Source organism: Ranitomeya variabilis, chromosome 4 (genome assembly GCF_051348905.1).
Source record: "Ranitomeya variabilis isolate aRanVar5 chromosome 4, aRanVar5.hap1, whole genome shotgun sequence".
Classification (NCBI taxonomy): Eukaryota; Metazoa; Chordata; class Amphibia; order Anura; family Dendrobatidae; genus Ranitomeya; species Ranitomeya variabilis.
The window spans coordinates 723,047,018-723,066,477 of NC_135235.1; the positions used below are offsets into that span (position 1 = coordinate 723,047,018).

General features: G+C 43.8%; 4 protein-coding genes across 4 annotated transcripts in view; all 4 read left to right on the plus strand.

The window, feature by feature from the left end:
* LOC143766644 (uncharacterized) overlaps positions 1-14,506 on the plus strand; it is a 60,999-nt gene extending 46,493 nt beyond the window's left edge. The window contains 2 exon segments of the mRNA XM_077254456.1: positions 11,268-13,454; positions 13,457-14,506. Of these exon segments, the coding sequence (XP_077110571.1) occupies positions 11,268-13,454; positions 13,457-13,596 (2,327 nt within the window). The 3' untranslated portion in view covers positions 13,597-14,506.
* Positions 1-19,460, plus strand: part of LOC143766657 (uncharacterized) — a 1,190,188-nt gene that overhangs the window by 908,288 nt on the left and 262,440 nt on the right. The gene's annotated exons all lie outside the window — the stretch shown is intronic.
* Positions 1-19,460, plus strand: part of LOC143766661 (uncharacterized) — a 447,161-nt gene that overhangs the window by 74,948 nt on the left and 352,753 nt on the right. The gene's annotated exons all lie outside the window — the stretch shown is intronic.
* The window catches only part of LOC143768242 (uncharacterized), a 688,323-nt gene that overhangs the window by 67,772 nt on the left and 601,091 nt on the right, over positions 1-19,460 (plus strand). The gene's annotated exons all lie outside the window — the stretch shown is intronic.

Sequence of the window (19,460 nt, forward strand, 5' to 3'; positions counted from 1 at the left end):
GGTGGCCTTCCTTGTCGCGGGATGTGCGTTCTTTTGTGCAGTCCTGTGGGATTTGTGCTCGGGCTAAGCCTTGCTGTTCTCGTGCCAGCAGGTTGCTTTTGCCCTTGCCCGTCCCGAAGAGGCCCTGGACACACATTTCCATGGATTTCATTTCAGATCTTCCGGTGTCTCAAGGAATGTCTGTCATCTGGGTGGTGTGTGATCGCTTTTCCAAGATGGTCCATTTGGTGCCCTTGCCTAAGTTGCCTTCCTCTTCCGATCTGGTTCCTTTGTTCTTTCAGAATGTGGTTCGTTTGCATGGCATTCCTAAGAATATCGTGTCTGACAGAGGATCCCAGTTTGTGTCCAGTTTCTGGCGATCTTTTTGTGCTAAGATGGGCATTGATTTGTCGTTTTCATCTGCCTTTCATCCTCAGACTAATGGCCAAACGGAGCGAACTAATCAGACGCTGGAAGCTTATTTGAGATGTTTTGTTTCTGCGGATCAGGATGATTGGGTGACCTTCTTGCCATTGGCTGAGTTTGCCCTCAATAATCGGGCTAGTTCCGCTACTTTGTTTTCGCCATTTTTCTGCAACTCTGGTTTTCATCCTCGTTTTTCCTCGGGTCATGTTGAATCTTCTGACTGTCCTGGGGTGGATTCCGTGGTGGATAGGTTGCAGCGGATTTGGAATCATGTGGTGGACAACTTGAAGTTGTCACAGGAGAAGGCTCAGCGTTTTGCCAACCGCCGCCGCGGTGTGGGTCCCCGACTTCGTGTTGGGGATTTGGTTTGGTTGTCTTCTCGGTATGTCCCTCTGAAGGTTTCCTCTCCTAAGTTTAAGCCTCGCTTTATTGGTCCTTATAAAATTTTGGAAGTCCTTAATCCGGTGTCTTTTCGTTTGGATCTTCCGGTGTCGTTTGCCATTCACAATGTGTTCCATAGGTCTTTGTTGCGGCGGTACGTTGTGCCTGTGGTTCCTGCTGTTGACCCTCCTGCTCCGGTCTTGGTTGAGGGCGAGTTGGAGTACGTGGTGGAGAAGATCTTGGATTCTCGTCTCTCTAGACGGAGGCTTCAGTATCTGGTCAAATGGAAGGGCTATGGTCAGGAGGATAATTCCTGGGTGGTCGCCTCTGATGTTCATGCGGCCGATTTGGTTCGTGCCTTTCACGCTGCTCATCCTGATCGCCCTGGTGGTCTTGGTGAGGGTTCGGTGACCCCTCCTTAAAGGGGGGGTACTGTTGTGAACTATATTTCTTGGCTCCCTCTTGTGGTCACTAGCGGTATTACACTTGGATCATCTTTCTCCAGGTTGGTACCCACCTGGTTCGTTAGGCCTTGGGTGTTCCTATTTAGACTTCCTGGAAACTCAGTCTAGTGCCTGGAATCAATGTAGTCAGTCTATGTCTGTTTGCTCCTGACTCCTGGTCTCCTGTTCTTTGCACGATAAGCTAAGTCCTGCTTTCTTATTTTTGTTTATTCGCTTTGCTTCTATTTTGTTCCAGCTTGTTCATAATGTGATTCCTGATTTTTGCTGGAAGCTCTAGTCGGTGCGGGGGTTCTTGGATATTCAGCGTGGATATTTTTGTAGGGTTTTTGCTGACCGTATAAGTCCGCTTCCTATTTTCTGCTATTAATTAGTGGGCCTCTCTTTGCTAAATCTAGTTCATTCTTACGTTTGTCTTTTCTTCTTACCTCACCGTTATTATTTGTTGGGGGCTTGTATTATAACTTTGGGGTCCTTTCTCTTGAGGCAAGTGAGGTCTTATTTTCTCTGAAAGGGTTAGTTAGTTCTCCGGCTGGTGCGAGACGTCTAGAATCAACGTAGGTACGTTTCCCGGCTACTTCTAGTTGTTGTGCTAGGATTAGATATACGGTCAGCCAAGTTACCACCTCCCTATGAGCTGGTTTTTGTGTTTGCGGACTTAGCTGGAACTTCTGAGATCCTCTACCACTAGGATCATAACAGCTGTATTGGCAATGAAGTGTTTGGGCGACTACAGACACACCGTGGAAGTTCTGTCCGAGTTCTTGCAGAAAGAAACCCAGTCATGGCTGGGCACTGTACATCTTAAGGCAGGCAAGGTAGTGAGTGATAACGGAAGGAATTTCATGGCTGCCATAGCCCTTTCCCAACTGAAACACATTCCTTGCCTGGCTCACACCTTAAACCTGGTGGTGCAGTGCTTCCTGAAAAGTTATCCGGGGTTACCCGACCTGCTCCTCAAAGTGCGCAGACTTTGCTCTCATATCCGCCGTTCGCCCGTACACTCCAGCCGTATGCAGAACTATCAGCGGTCTTTGAACCTTCCCCAGCATCGCTTAATCATCGATGTTGCAACAAGGTGGAACTCAACACTGCACATGCTTCAGAGACTGCGAACAGAGGCGTGCTGTTATGTATTTGTGGGAGGATACACATACATGGGCAGGCAGTTGGATGGCAGACATGGAGTTGTCTGCTGTGCAGTGGTCGAAGCTCCAAGACCTCTGTCAAGTCCTTCAGTGTTTTGAGGAATGCACATGGCTGGTTAGTGCAGACAACGCCATAATAAGCATGAGCATCCCCCTAATGCATCTGCTGATGCAAAGTTTGACGCACATAAAGGAGCAGGCGTCTGCAGCCGAGGAACAGGAAAGCCTTGATGACAGTCAGCCATTGTCTGGTCAGGGCAGTCTACAGGATGAGGTAGCGGGCGAAGAGGAGGAGGACGAGGAGGATGATGGGGATGAGTATTTTTTAAATGAGGAAGCTTCTCCGGGTCCAATGGAAATTGCTGGTGTGGCAAGGCCGGGTTCAGGTTTTTTGAGTAAGACAAGTGACGTAGATTTGCCTGTAACTGCCCCTCAAACCAGCACAACCGCAGATTTGACTACTGGAACTTTGGCCCACATGGCGGATTATGCCTTACGTATCCTCAAAATGGACCCACGCATTCTTAAAATGATGACCGATGACGATTACTGGTTGGCCTGCCTCCTTGATCCTCGCTATAAAGGCAAATTGCAAAATATTATGCCACATGAGAACCTCGAACAAATATTAGCAACCAAACAAGCAACTCTTGTAGACCGTTTGATTCAGGCATTCCCAGCACACAGCGCCGGTGATGGTTCTCACACGAGCTGCAGGGGGATACAGGGCAGAGGTGTTAGAGGTGCACAAATCAGAAGTGGCATTGGACAGAGGGGTTTTCTGACCAGGTTGTGGAGTGATTTCGCAATGACCGCAGACAGGACAGGTACTGCAGCATCTATTCAAAGTGACAGGAGACAACATTTGTCCAGTATGGTTACTAACTATTTTTCAGCCCTTATCGATGCTCTCCCTCAACCGTCATTCCCATTTGATTACTGGGCATCCAAATTAGACACCTGGCATGAATTGGCAGAATATGCATTGCAGGAGCTTGCTTGCCCAGCAGCTAGTGTGCTATCAGAAAGAGTATTCAGTGCTGCTGGTTCAATATTAACCGAAAAAAGGACTCGTCTGGCTACCCAAAATGTTGATGATCTAACCTTCATTAAAATGAACCACTCCTGGATTTCAAATTATTTTGCCCCACCTTTCCCGGCTGACACCTAGCTTTCCTATAAAAAGGTCTTGCTTGTGGACTGGTCTTACTGAGTGTTCCAATCTCTTAAATTGCAGCAGCTGTTTGTCCAGCATACGACATGTTTACACCTCCCTAAATGGGAAAAATCCCCCCACGGGGCCGTGGTCTCGCCACTTGGCGCAAGCACCCGTTAGAGTGCCGTTTGTCTGAAGAGGTGGGTGTACCCACTTTTGGTCGACGGCACTGCCACTGGGTCCCTCATAGTACAATAAAGTGTCTCTGGCGGTGGTGGCGCGCACCCAACGTCAGACACACCGTTGTAACATGAGGGGCCCTGGGCCTGTACCGCCGGCCACAAGAGAGTTCCCCCCCCCCCAGCTCAAACTGTGCTCTACCACGTGCAAAATTATCTCTCACAGCTCCAACAATGTTTAGTCTAGGCGCTGACATCCTTCAATGCCTGGCAATGACAATACCAATTTGTTGACATGTATGATGCTAGTTAAAATAGTCAGGGTCAGTGTCCTATATTGACACCAGTAAATACGTAGTGCCAAATTACTATGTCTGAAACTCAGCAGAGGAGCCCACCCCTCTACCTAAGTATGCCACACTTTTGTTTTTTTGTTTTGTTGTTTTGCGAGACATTAACATCTATTTATTTTTTGGGAGTACTAACTGTGTCAGACACTCCTTGCAATCCTCCTCCGCTGACCACACCAATGCTGCCTGTGTACCCATGTAACCTATTTAAAACTGCATAGAGCCAGCTTTTTTATTTTAGGCCTAGTAAGTCTGCGCCACTCCTTCCAATTGTCCTCCGCTGACCACACCAATGCTGCCTGTGTACCCCTGCGAGATAACTCTTAGTGCCTTGAGCCTATTTTTATTTATTTTAGGCCTAGTAAGCCTGTCTGCGGTCCCTCCTTGCAATCCTCCTCCGACGAACACACCAATTCTGCCCGTGTACCCCTGGAACCTATTTTAAAGTGCATATAGCCACTTTTTATTTATTTTAGGCCTAGTAAGCCTGTCTGCGGGCCCTCCTTGCAATCGTCCTCCGCTGACCACACCAATGCTGCCTGTGTACCCATGTAACATAACTCTAAGTGACTTGAGCCTATTTTTATTTATTTTAGGCCTAGTAAGTCTGTCTGCGGTCCCTCCTTGCAATCGTCCTCCGCTGACCACACCAATGCTGCCTGTGTACCCATGTAACATAACTCTAAGTGACTTGAGCCTATTTTTATTTATTTTAGGCCTAGTAAGTCTGTCTGCGGTCCCTCCTTGCAATCGTCCTCCGCTGACCACACCAATGCTGCCTGTGTACCCATGTAACATAACTCTAAGTGACTTGAGCCTATTTTTATTTATTTTAGGCCTAGTAAGTCTGTCTGCGGTCCCTCCTTGCAATCGTCCTCCGCTGACCACACCAATGCTGCCTGTGTACCCATGTAACATAACTCTAAGTGACTTGAGCCTATTTTTATTTATTTTAGGCCTAGTAAGCCTGTCTGCGGTCCCTCCTTGCAATCCTCCTCCACTGACCACACCAATGCTGCCTGTGTACCCATGTAACCTATTTAAACCTGCATAGAGCCTATTTTTATTTATTTTAGGCCTAGTAAGCCTGTCTGCGGTCCCTCCTTGCAATCCTCCTCCGCTGACCACACCAATGATGCCTGTGTACCCATGTAACCTATTTAAAACTGCATAGAGCCTATTTTTATTTATTTTAGGCCTAGTAAGGCTACTTTCACACTAGCGTTAACTGCAATACGTCGCAAATGCGTCGTTTTGCCGAAAAAACGCATCCTGCAAAAGTGCTTGCAGGATGCGTTTTTTCAGCATTGACTTACATTAGCGACGCATTTGCGACGCATTGCCACACGTCGCAACCGTCGTGCGACGGTTGCACCGTGCTGTGGCGGACCGTCGGGACCAAAAAACGTTACATGTAACGTTTTTTGCTCCCGACGGTCCGCTTTTTCTGACCGCGCATGCGCGGCCGGAACTCCGCCCCCACCTCCCCGCACTTCCCCGCACCTCACAATGGGGCAGCGGATGCGCTGGAAAAATGCATCCGCTGCCCCCGTTGTGCGGCAGAGACAGCGCTAGCGTCGGGGACCTCGGCCCGACGTACTGCGACGGGCCGAGCCCGACGCTAGTGTGAAAGAAGCCTAAGTCTGTCTGCGGTCCCTCCTTGCAATCGTCCTCCGCTGACCACACCAATGCTGCCTGTGTATCAATGTAACATAACTCTAAGTGACTTGAGCCTATTTTTATTTATTTTAGGCCTAGTAAGCCTGTCTGCGGTCCCTCCTTGCAATCCTCCTCCACTGACCACACCAATGCTGCCTGTATACCCATGTAACCTATTTAAACCTGCATACAGCCTATTTTTATTTATTTTAGGCCTAGTAAGCCTGTCTGCGGTCCCTCCTTGCAATCCTCCGCTGAACACACCAATGCTGCCCGTGTACCCCTGGAACCTATTTTAAAGTGCATATAGCCACTTTTTATTTATTTTAGGCCTAGTAAGCCTGTCTGCGGTCCCTCCTTGCAATCCTCCTCCGCTGACCACACCAATGCTGCCCGTGTACCCCTGGAACCTATTTTAAAGTTCATAGAGCCTATTTATTTATTTTATGTAATATTAATAAAGCCATGATGGACTACGCTGTACCACGCTACGAGCTACCCAGTCGACACTTCTTTTGCGAGAAAAGCCGTCCCAGCCCTCCACCAGCATGTAAAAGACCGCATTGTCCATGCACTCTGGCAATCTGTGAGTACAAAGGTGCACCTGACAACAGACGCATGGACCTGTAGGCATGGCCACGGAAGGTTACGTGTCCATTACGGCGCAATGGGTTAATGTGGTGGATGCATGGTCCACAGGGGACAGCCTACTAAGTCTGTCTGCAGTCCCTAATTCAAATTGTCCTCAATTCAGGTTTTCGGGCTTTTTTAAAAAATAGGAAACTGCATTTGGGATACTAGTTTGGTTGGGGCCTACTAGTGATGTCTGCCGCTCCTGGGTGTTCTCCTCCTCCTGGGTGTTCTCCTCCTCCTGGGTGTTCTCCAGGTTTCCTTATCTGAGCTTCAACCTTCAGGCTCTCATTAAATAGTTGTTTTTAAAAATTGGTGGTTGGGGCCTACTAACAGTGTGTGCCGCTCCCTGGTGTTGTCCTCCACTGTATAAAGCTGAGCTTCAACCTTCAGGCTCTCATTAAGTAGTTGTTTTTAAAAATTGGTGGTTGGGGCCTACTAACGGTGTGTGCCACTCCCTGGTGTTGTCCTCCACTGTATAAAGCTGAGCTTCAACCTTCAGGCTCTCATTAAGTAGTTGTTTTTAAAAATTGGTGGTTGGGGCCTACTAACGGTGTGTGCCGCTCCCTGGTGTTGTCCTCCACTGTATAAAGCTGAGCTTCAACCTTCAGGCTCTCATTAAGTAGTTGTTTTTAAAAATTGGTGGTTGGGGCCTACTAACGGTGTCTGACGCCCCTGGGTGTTCTCCTCCTCCTGGGTGTTCTCCTCCTCCTGGGTGTTCTCCTCCAGGTTTCCTTGTCTGAGCTTCAACCTTCAGGCTCTCATTAAGTAGTTGTTTTTAAAAATTGGTGGTTGGGGCCTACTAACGGTGTCTGACGCTCCTGGGTATTCTCCTCCTCCTGGGTGTTCTCCTACAGGTTTCCTTGTCTGAGCTTCAACCTTCAGGCTCTCATTAAGTAGTTGTTTTTAAAAATTGGTGGTTGGGGCCTACTAACGGTGTGTGCCGCTCCCTGGTGTTGTCCTCCACTGTATAAAGCTGAGCTTCAACCTTCAGGCTCTCATTAAGTAGTTGTTTTTAAAAATTGGTGTTTGGGGCCTACTAACAGTGTGTGCCGCTCCCTGGTGTTGTCCTCCACTGTATAACGCTGAGCTTCAACCTTCAGGCTCTCATTAAGTAGTTGTTTTTAAAAATTGGTGGTTGGGGCCTACTAACGGTGTCTGACGCTCCTGGGTGTTCTCCTCCTCCTGGGTGTTCTTCTCCTCCTGGGTGTTCTCCTCCTCCTGGGTGTTCTCCTCCTCCTGGGTGTTCTCCTCCTCCTGGGTGTTCTCTTCCTCCTGGGTGTTCTCCTCCAGGTTTCCTTGTCTGAGCTTCAACCTTCAGGCTCTCATTAAGTAGTTGTTTTTAAAAATTGGTGGTTGGGGCCTACTAACGGTGTGTGCCGCTCCCTGGTGTTGTCCTCCACTGTATAAAGCTGAGCTTCAACCTTCAGGCTCTCATTAAGTAGTTGTTTTTAAAAATTGGTGGTTGGGGCCTACTAACGGTGTGTGCCGCTCCCTGGTGTTGTCCTCCACTGTATAAAGCTGAGCTTCAACCTTCAGGCTCTCATTAAGTAGTTGTTTTTAAAAATTGGTGGTTGGGGCCTACTAACAGTGTGTGCCGCTCCCTGGTGTTGTCCTCCACTGTATAAAGCTGAGCTTCAACCTTCAGGCTCTCATTAAGTAGTTGTTTTTAAAAATTGGTGGTTGGGGCCTACTAACGGTGTCTGACGCTCCTGGGTGTTCTCCTCCTCCTGGGTGTTCTCCTCCTCCTGGGTGTTCTCCTCCAGGTTTCCTTGTCTGAGCTTCAACCTTCAGGCTCTCATTAAGTAGTTGTTTTTAAAAATTGGTGGTTGGGGCCTACTAATGGTGTGTGCCGCTCCCTGGTGTTGTCCTCCACTGTATAAAGCTGAGCTTCAACCTTAAGGCTCTCATTAAGTAGTTGTTTTTAAAAATTGGTGGTTGGGGCCTACTAACGGTGTCTGACGCTCCTGGGTGTTCTCCTCCTCCTGGGTGTTCTCCTCCTCCTGGGTGTTCTCAAGGTTTCCTTGTCTGAGCTTCAACCTTCAGGCTCTCATTAAGTAGTTGTTTTTAAAAATTGGTGGTTGGGGCCTACTAACGGTGTGTGCCGCTCCCTGGTGTTGTCCTCCACTGTATAAAGCTGAGCTTCAACCTTCAGGCTCTCATTAAGTAGTTGTTTTTAAAAATTGGTGGTTGGGGCCTACTAACGGTGTCTGACGCTCCTGGGTGTTCTCCTCCTCCTGGGTGTTCTCCTCCTCCTGGGTGTTCTCCTCCAGGTTTCCTTGTCTGAGCTTCAACCTTCAGGCTCTCATTAAGTAGTTGTTTTTAAAAATTGGTGGTTGGGGCCTACTAACGGTGTGTGCCGCACCTTGGTGTTGTGCTGTGTTATTTTCCTGACCTTTAATCTTCAGGCTTTCGGCCTTCATTTGTAATATTAAACTTCATAGGGCCTACTAGTGTGGTTCGGCCCTACTAACGGTGTCTGCCGCTCCTGGGTTTTCTACTCCACTGAACTAAGCAATGCCACCTGGTTAGTCCTGTTACCAATTTTGAACTGCATTTTACCCACTTTATTATTTGGGCCTATATCAGTGTTTCCTCCTCATCCTGCCCATTGCCCAGCCGGTGCTAGATGAGTCTTGTGGTACTTTGACCCAGACCACTACATTCCCCTTGCACGCTACACAGCCAGAATTTGACCCTGCTGAACGTCTGGTTCCCCTTCCCGCATACTATAAAACCTTACACGGGGACAAAGAGGAAGGTGCAGATGAAAGTGCAGGTTTCTTCAACAGGTAGGGGGGCATACTCGTTGGCGACGTCACAGGCACAGGGCCCCTCATAGTACGCAAAAGTGTCGCTGCCGGTGGGAGGCGCCCCCGCCGTGCAAACACACCGCCGTACTTTGAGGGATCCTGTGCCAGTGCCAATGCGAACGAGTGGGCCTCCCTGCTTGCTCAGGATCACAGCACTTGCAAAGTTGAAATACTTACCTCTCACTGCTCCACCGCCGTGACGTAGTCCACGTTTCCTGGGCCCACTAAAACCGTGAACCAGCCCTACCCCCCCACAACTTTTGCCAAATGACCCCCAATTTCCAATGCCCAACTATTATTATAAAGTTAATTAAGATTGACAAGCTTCAGAAACAAGAATGGATGTTTTTGGCATTAAAATGGGCACTGTAGGTGTTTTCCTGGCCTCCACTCACTGCCGACTATGCTTCCCCATTGACTTGCATTGGGTTTCATGTTTCGGTCGATCCCCGACTTTTCGCGATAATCGTCCGACTTCACTCGACTCGACTTTGGACAAAGTCGGGTTTCACAAAACCCGACTCGATCTTAAAAAAATGAAAGTTGCTCAACCCTAGACCTGACCTGTGCAAGATTTTATTGGTATTATCTTCGCCTACATAAGATTGTTTGGTGGCTGTTTATTTCAATATTTGGGAGGCAGAATGAACAAGCACTTGAACACGAGGCTCCACTGGTTCATCCTGTGAGGTTTTCTATTATCATAGAATCATAGAATGGTAGAGTTGGAAGCGACCACCTGAGTCATCTGGTCCAACCCCCTGCTCAAAGCAGGATTCACTAAATCATCCAAGACAGATGTCTGTCCAGCCTCCGTTTGAAGACTTCGATTGAAGGAGAACTCACCACCTCTCGTGGCAGCCTGTTCCACTCATTGATCATCCTAACTGTCAAAAAGTTTTTTCTAATATCTAATCTTTGTCTCTTCCAATTCAGTTTTATCCCATTGCTTCTAGTCTTTCCTTGTGAAAACAAGAATAAAGATGATCCTTCTAGAATGTGACAGCCCTTGAGATATTTGTAGACAGCTATTAAGTCTTCTCTCAGTCTTCTTTTTTGCAAGCTAAACATTCCCAAATCCTATAAACATTGCTTATAGGTCATGGTTTGCAGACCGGTCACCATTCTGGTCGCTCTTCTCTGAACTTGCAAAACTGGACACAGTATTCAAGATGAGGTCTGACCAAAGAGGAGTAGAGGGCAATAATGGCTTTGCATGATCTAGACTGTATGCTTCTGTTAATACATCCCAGAATTGCATTTGCCTTTTTTGCTGCTGCATCACACTGTTGACTCATGTTCAGTCTGTGATCTATTAGTATACCCAAGTCTTTTTCACATGTGCTGTTGCTTAGCCCTATTCCTCCCATTCTGTATATGCTTTTTCATTTTTATTGCCCAGATGTAGTACTTTGCATTTTTCCTTGTTAACAACCATTCTATTAGTTGCTGCCCACTACTCCAGTTTATTTATATCTTTTTGAATCCTCTCTCTCTCTCTTCTCTAGTATTAGCTATCCCTCCTAGCTTTGTGTCATCAGCAAATTTAATCAGTTTACCCTCAACTCCTTCATCTAAATCATTGATAAAGATGTTGAACAATGCAGGGCCCAGGACAGAGCCCTGTGGTACCCCACATGAGACATTCTTCCAACTGATATGCAGCCATTTATGATCACTCTTTGGGTCCGATCACTAAGCCAGTTATGACTCCACCTAACAGTTGCCTTGTCCATCCCATACTTAGTCACTTTTTCAATAAGGATTGTGTGAGATACTTTGTCAAATGCTTTGCTGAAGTCAAGATATACTATATCTACAGCATTTCCCTGATCCACCCAGTCAGTGATTCTGTCATAGAAGGAAATTAAGTTAGTCTGACATAACTTATTAGTTACAAACCCATGCTGACTCTGGTTAATCACTTCATTCTTAGACTGTGAACTGTCATTGTCTTAGTGAATAATTGAATCTTTTTACATAGCTTGCCATTTTTTACTGACAGTTAAAGTAGAAATGTCAAAATCTGTAAAATTCAAGAATTTTTCTTATTCCGAAATAATAATTGTTTTTTTTTCTTGGCAGATGACTGTACCAGATCAGGGGGGCAGCTGACCTCTTCAGTTTTAAAATCAGATGACCTTGAGATCCCAGAGGATACAATTGAAGTGAATGCAATTACTCCAGACATACCATCATCTCTTCACAGCAACGATCTATCATCTAACCCATTGAAACAGGTCCTGTCTTCTGATTCATTACTGACTACTAAGGAAAATCAAAGTCACAAAATAAGCATTAAAAAGGGAATTGCTCCAAAAGCCAACAAGCCATTTTCACATTCAGAATATGGAAATAGTTTTCCCCTCAAAAGGTCTTTTCTTAGCCACCAGAGAAACCATGCAGAGGAGAAGCCTTTTTCATGTTCAGAATGTGGGAAATGTTTTAACCGGAAAACACAACTTGTTAGCCACCAGAGAAGCCATACAGGGGAGAAGCCTTTTTCATGTTCAGAATGTGGGAAACGTTTTAAACTGAAACATCATCATGATGACCACCAGAGAACTCACACAGGGGAGAAGCCTTTTTCATGTTCAGAATGTGGGAAATGTTTTAACCGGAAAACGCAACTTGTTAGCCACCAGAGAAACCATACAGGGGAGAAGCCTTTTTCATGTTCAGAATGTGGTAAATGTTTTAAATGGAAACATCATCATGAAGACCACCAGAGAACCCATACAGGGGAGAAGCCTTTTTCATGTTCAGAATGTGGAAAATGTTTTAGCTCGAAATTGCTTCTTAAAAGACACCAGAGAACTCACACAGGGGAGAAGCCTTTTTCCTGTTCAGAATGTGGGAAATGTTTTAAACGGAAACATCATCATGATGACCACCAGAGAACTCACACAGGGGAGATGCCTTTTTCATGTTCAGAATGTGGGAAATGTTTTAACCGGAAAACGCAACTTGTTAGCCACCAGAGAAACCATACAGGGGAGAAGCCTTTTTCATGTTCAGAATGTGGGAAATGTTTTAACCGGAAAACGCAACTTGTTAGCCACCAGAGAAACCATACAGGGGAGAAGCCTTTTTCATGTTCAGAATGTGGGAAATGTTTTAACCGGAAAACACAACTTGTTAGCCACCAGAGAAACCATACAGGGGAGAAGCCTTTTTCATGTTCAGAATGTGGGAAATGTTTTAACCGGAAAACACAACTTGTTAGCCACCAGAGAAACCATACAGGGGAGAAGCCTTTTTCATGTTCAGAATGTGGGAAATGTTTTAAACTGAAACATCATCATGATGTCCACCAGAGAACTCACACAGGGGAGAAGCCTTTTTCATGTTCAGAATGTGGGAAATGTTTTAACCGGAAAACGCAACTTGTTAGCCACCAGAGAAACCATACAGGGGAGAAGCCTTTTTCATGTTCAGAATGTGGGAAATGCTTTAAATGGAAACATCATCATGAAGACCACCAGAGAACCCATACAGGGGAGAAGCCTTTTTCATGTTCAGAATGTGGAAAATGTTTTAGCTCGAAATTGCTTCTTAAAAGACACCAGAGAACTCACACAGGGGAGAAGCCTTTTTCCTGTTCAGAATGTGGGAAATGTTTTAATCGGAAATATCATCATGATGACCACCAGAGAACTCACACAGGGGAGATGCCTTTTTCATGTTCAGAATGTGGGAAATGTTTTAACCGGAAAACGCAACTTGTTAGCCACCAGAGAAACCATACAGGGGAGAAGCCCTTTTCATGTTCAGAATGTGGGAAATGTTTTAAATGGAAACATCATCATAAAGACCACCAGAGAACCCATACAGGGGAGATGCCTTTTTCATGTTCAGAATGTGGGAAATGTTTTATCCGGAAAACGCAACTTGTTAGCCACCAGAGGGACCATACAGGGGAGAAGCCTTTTTCATGTTCAGAATGTGGGAAATGTTTTATCCGGAAAACGCAACTTGTTAGCCACCAGAGGAACCATACAGGGGAGAAGCCTTTTTCATGTTCAGAATGTGGGAAATGTTTTATCCGGAAAACGCAACTTGTTAGCCACCAGAGAAGCCACACAGGGGACAAGCCTTTTTCATGTACAGAATGTGGGAAATGTTTTACAGAGAAATCAAGTCTTATCAGACATCAGAGAGCTCACACAGGGGAGAAGCCTTTTTCATGTTCAGAATGTGGGAAAAGTTTTATCCAGAAACATCAGCATGATGACCACCAGAGAACTCACACAGGGGAGAAGCCTTTTTTCTGTGAGAATGTGGGAAATGTCTTGGCTGGAAATCGTTTCTAAATAGACACCAGAGAACCCACACAGGGGAGAAGCCTTTTACATGTTCAGAATGTTTGAAACATTTTAACTCCTTTCCAACACTGGGCATAAATTTACGCTAATGTCGGACTCCCTCCCTTTGATGTGGGCTCCGGCAGTGAGCCCACATCTTTCCCAGGACATGTCAGAGATTACAAGATGATGTAGTACAAGTTTTGAGCTATCAAAATGCTCATAAACAAACACTGGATCTTCACAGCCAGCAAATAAACAGTCTGTTCAATATGGTTGATTACCAAGAACATCACAATAATATCCGCCGGATAAGAGGTATACCTAAAAGCATCAATACACAAGAGTAGTGTAGCTTACATATCATTCGTCAAACTTAATTTGACAGGTGGCCCGCCCCTATCAAAGCGTATCAAAAGTGTGTAACCCCTCCCTGTCAGTGTATCTGGCTGCCTCCCCTTTCATACGGGTTTGATATTGTTATCACAGTATTTGATACAGCGCTTCTCACTTTATATCATATCACTTAGATTCTAATTTTATATGAAGTTGATATGAGTTTGGTGATCTTATCAGTGCAATGTATTTTATTTGTTAGTCCCAATGAACACATAGACCAAAACGATAGTGTTTCTGGTGTATCTTGTTCAGCAATTTATATGATTTTATATCCGTATTTTATTTGATAGCCACAATGCGATCACATAGACCAAAATTATAGTGTTTCTGGCATATCTTGTTCAGCAATATATATGATTTTATATCCTAGCAGTGTGTTTATTTGATTCTCATTTTACACGTGGTTTATAACACACCAGGCTCATTGTATGGGCATATTATGTATATGGCCATGTTACAACACTATCAAGTATGAAGCGGGTGTTTTGTAAGGGCATATTATGTATATGGCCATGTTACAACACTATCAAGTATGAAGCGGGGTGTTTTTTACGTTTGTAAAAAAGCAAAGACACAATATTGTAAAAGATTAAAAGATTTTATTGTTGTAAAATAAATACATCTCAAAGACATTTCATTAATATTAAAATTCTTACAGAATCTCAAAGACATTTCAGTAATATAAAAATTCTTACAGAATAATATAAAAAAGCATCATTAAATAGTACAATTAACATACAGCAACACACTTCTTACAAAATAAATAAGTAAATAGTATCACAAGTACAATTAACATACATAATTACACTTCTTACAAAATAAATAATATAGTGTTACAAGCCAACTACAACATTTATCCAGTACATTCTTTACATCGTGAGCCACATGGATTGTAGTATTGGTAGAGACCTTTTTTTAGGTAGCAGAGTTCCGCGTGTGGTGCCTAATGACGGGGAATGTAAAGATTGAATTGTACGGGGCGGCGGGGATAGCTTCTGTGGTATATACTGCGTGTCCCTCACTGATGGAAATTTTTAATCCATCTAAAAGCTGTTTAGTAGTGGGATTTCCCACAACTGTAGATGGTATATTTAGCTTGGCCATAGCCTGCATAAATGAATCCCAACCCGGAGGTAAATTTCTGCTGGTCAGAGCATGACTCTGTGTTGTACTACGTACCAAATCCAGTAAGTTAGATCCGGGTATTACGGCGCCTTTTAAAATAAATTCGGCTTTATTATTCCAGGCTGTAACATTTTCATTCTGCAGTAACCTGTTTAGTAAAAATTCAGCATTCTTTTTATATCTTTGGTTTATAATGGCTGACAATTTCAGCAATCTCTTGATTTTTATCAGAGTCGGTATTTGACAATTATTGCTGATCAGGATCAGGAGTGCTAACGAGATTTAAAGTCGTTATTTCTTTTGAGCTGTGCCGCATATGTACCAAGTAGCATTGTAGCACGGAGCTATACATTTTAATTTTTATATCATCGGGGATGTCACGACGTTGTAAAACGGGGCTAATTTCATCATCTAGGTGACGAATAACACTTTCGCGTATGTTATCTGTAGTAGGGTGTCTTAGTTTGACTAGCTCCTGTTTGGGGACTAGATACATTTTCTCTGTATGCTCCATTATTTGCCTGTGAGCAGGCTTGTTATTATAGGAATTGCAAAATCTAAAAGAGGGCCGATAAACCCACGGGTCTGCTTTAGTAGATGCTTCTTTTTCTTTATGGGCTGAGATCTGTCACTCAGGGTTCTTACAGCTTTACGCCACTTCTTTAATATGCCTTTTTGGCGCACTTTCAGTGGAATCCTACCTTTTAAGATGTTTAGAGCAATCTCGTCTATGGCTGTAATTAAATCATTGCTTGCATTGCGCAAACTAGACTTTCTGACAGCGGGGGTTGCTTTCACCAGAGTTTTTAAGAGAGCCCAGTTACGCCGGAGTCTCTCTGACATATTTACATCACAATGCACACAGCGTAGAATGTCTGATTCCACGTAAAATTAACTTTTTAGAAGTGTTTTTCTTTTGAACATAGACAGCAGGCAACGCTGGTGGAAACAAACCAGTCTTTAAGCGAAGATCCTCAGGGGCATTAGCTCTCAAATCTACCAGCAAATACCCATAATGCTCCCGCGTGGCATCCTCAAAAGCTTCTAGGAAAAAATGTTTTTTTCTGGGGTACATCTGGCGAGCTAGAGTTAAAATTTGTAATTTATCTCGAGGATTATTAAAAAGCACCATGTACTTTGTGTTTAAATTTGTTGTGCAGCTTTTCTTACCCTGGCAAAATATGTTTTGTACAAGGTAGAAAATGCTGAGATTTCTGTGGTGCACATACTTGGTGAATGCTTTTTCTATTTCGCAGTTTTCGCTAGCACTCTCCATGAGATCATCAACAATAGTCAAATTCACCTTGTCTGGTGGGAATAATTCGTCATCTACGAATGTATTCTGCACACCCTCCACAAATCTGGTGTTGGGAAAAGAGAGAGAGATTTCATCATATAATTTTTGCCAGCATGAATAAAACCAAACAATATTATCGGGTTTGTGAGAAAAATTACTTTCAGTATTATATAGCATTTGTTTTACAAAATAGCTCTTTCCAGAATTAGACGGGCCTGCTAGAATGCATGAGAATGGGTGTTGCAGGCGTGTATCCATTGCAATACTCGGCTAATAGCCAAAAGGCACGGTGGTGAAATCGTCTATTAGTTGCCGCTTTGTTTAAAAGCATTTTTGGGTTTTGCACAATGGTCTTGTTTCAATGTCCCAGTACTTTTTATTTCTCATAATGGTCTGCTGCTGAATGACAATACATTTCTGAGTTTCTGTGTCAGAATTACATGGGTAGTCCAGAACTAGATCTTTTAGACTGTTGAAATTAATAGATTGAAAGTTACCGACATTTAGTGTTATACACTTCACTTTTAAGACAGTTTTACTGGTGTTGAGTTTGTATCCGTAAGTTTTGGGGCCCGCGGATACAAATTCTGTGATGTGCGTGCCATCGGGTATTTCACTGGTCAACTCCCCCAGGTAATCGCCTAAAGGCGGTTGCCACTCACCTTCCCTATGTACAAAAATAACTGAATCTGTGTCGTGATAAAGGCACCTCTCCTGCAGACGGTCCAGCAGAGAATAGAGCTCTAACCGGGCATACGCCGTTGTAAAACACGCTATAAAAATGTTTGTATTTTTGTTGGGTAATTGTACACCTTTTTCAAGAAAGGAGTCAATGTACTGGCTTTTCTTGGTTTCATCAGTGCATGCCATCCGTGTCGTCCATCAGGGCGCACACACTAGCAGCCAAACACAGATTTGTTGTGCAATTGTTAAAATCATACAGCCATTGCCTCTTTTATTTAATGAGCTGACTGCTCACTATAGATTTCAAGCGCCTTTTTTACACCACAGCGGCGGTTTTTAATGATGGTGACAACTAGCTTTAGCGAATTTGATGCTAGGCATTCAGCGTTACTTTGAACTGTGCGGGCAAAAGCATTTAAAAAAGATTCAGAATTAAAATCTTCCCGGGTTTGTTTTGTAGTGAAAATAGGGTTTAAAGTATCAACACTTCAAGCCTTAACTGTACAAAGTCACCAGGTTCAATGTACCTGATGATTCTATCCAGTAATGACTGAATGCTGTCATGAACAATATTCACGGCCTCTACAAATGATTGTACATGCTCCAAATTTACAAATCTAAAATGATCTGTATGTGTATGCGCGTTGAAATTGTGGAGGGCCCTTTGATGATGATAAAAATGTTGTAAAAAGTCTAAATAATCTACGGACATTTCATTATCATAAACACCATTACCTACAGAGGCTGCATCATGTGCATTTTAAGTATGTGTTTCAAGATGCCCATTGCTCTGAGCATCTGGATCCACATTGGTGTTGACACCTCCAGGGTGTTCTTGGATGTGTAAAAGCGGAGTTGAATCATGTAACAGCCTCTGGGGGTATTGTGTAGTTATTTCGCTGCAAACTGTCTTTCGCCCTCTTCTAGTTGCTTGCGATCTTCTGGAACTAACCAACATCTGTAGAACCTTCTTAATGACTCTTGCTCTATAAGATCTATGCTGCATTATTTTAGTTAATTTTTTCCACCCATAACCAACCAAGCTTAGTCACATGGATTTAGATTTATTTAAATTCACAGGGGGTGATTGTACACTTGCATGATTTAGTTTAAAATCATATAGTTCCGCGATAATGTCAGGTGTTGGACATGCATTTATCAGTCTTTCATACGTGTCACAGAAAGATTTTAGTTTGATCTGGGTGAGTTTGGTATGGACGTACTGAGCAGACATAGCAATAAACATTTTGACATGTTCATCATCCCACAAAGGATTCCCAATGCCGAAATTGCTAGACGAACCTGCAAGAGTAATATCTGCAGATTGTACAGTTTGACACACCCGTATATTGTTCCGGTTATCACTCTTCTTACCCTCGGAGATTTCAATTTCTCTGTTTTCAGGAGTAACTTGTGGAATGATGATTGTGCTATTGGCTTCCTGAGTTATGATGGGACTATCATTCTGCGATGCAAATCTCTCTCTTGAAACGTTGTTATATTTTTGATGTGAAATCTTGGGGCTTGGATTCCCGGAGTGTTTGGCTGTCACGTAGCTTTCCTCGTGATCCACAACACAGATGGGCGAAGGAGGAGTTGTTCTCACAGCCGCATTAGCTCTTTGGGGGGATTCTATGCAAATCCGTAATTACGCTGATGCAAAACTCGAGGTTGAAGATCCGACGTATCTAAAACAAAAGATACAAGTGTCAGTTATCCGTGAAACCTGTGTAAAATTGGAAAAGCTACACGCACTCAGTTATCCATGATCCAGCGTAATATTTGAAAAGTTATCTGTGGCGGTTATCCATGAAATCAATGTAACAATGTTTGTATAAATCCAGTATGGAACAGACTAAATATATACAACCAGGAATTGCAGCTCCTGGATTAATGGGCATCTCATTGTTCGAACTCGGTGGGACGGGAATATTCTCTTTTTCAAATTGAATTTTTCTGGCCACTAGTTTAGCAGCTGTAAATAAAATATAACTATTAGTTAACCCAGAATTGATTTTCTACACAAAACTGAGAATCGTATGTATTTCAATCGAACCGTTACCTTCTCTAATCTTGAGTCTCCTGCTAAACGAATTTCCGCGTCTTTTAGGAGCATCGGGTACTGGGGGAATTACTGGATTTTTGACATCTATGATCTCGACATCTGAATCCTGATTTTCACTTGGTTCAGGAGCATACCTGTTTTCTGACATATAGGCCAGTCAGTATCTGTATGAGAAATTGCATTTAGTTCTTGTCTACATACAAAGGTTTAAATCAGCTGATATATATATATATATATATATATATATATATATATATATATATATATGTATAGGTTTCTTACCTGTGATACAGGAAAGATAAATATCTTGGTACCGTGTTATAGCGATTTTTTTTTTCCTATCTAAATGCAAAAAGGATAATCTAATTACCTGTGATGGACTGATGAGCACACTTATTATCTTC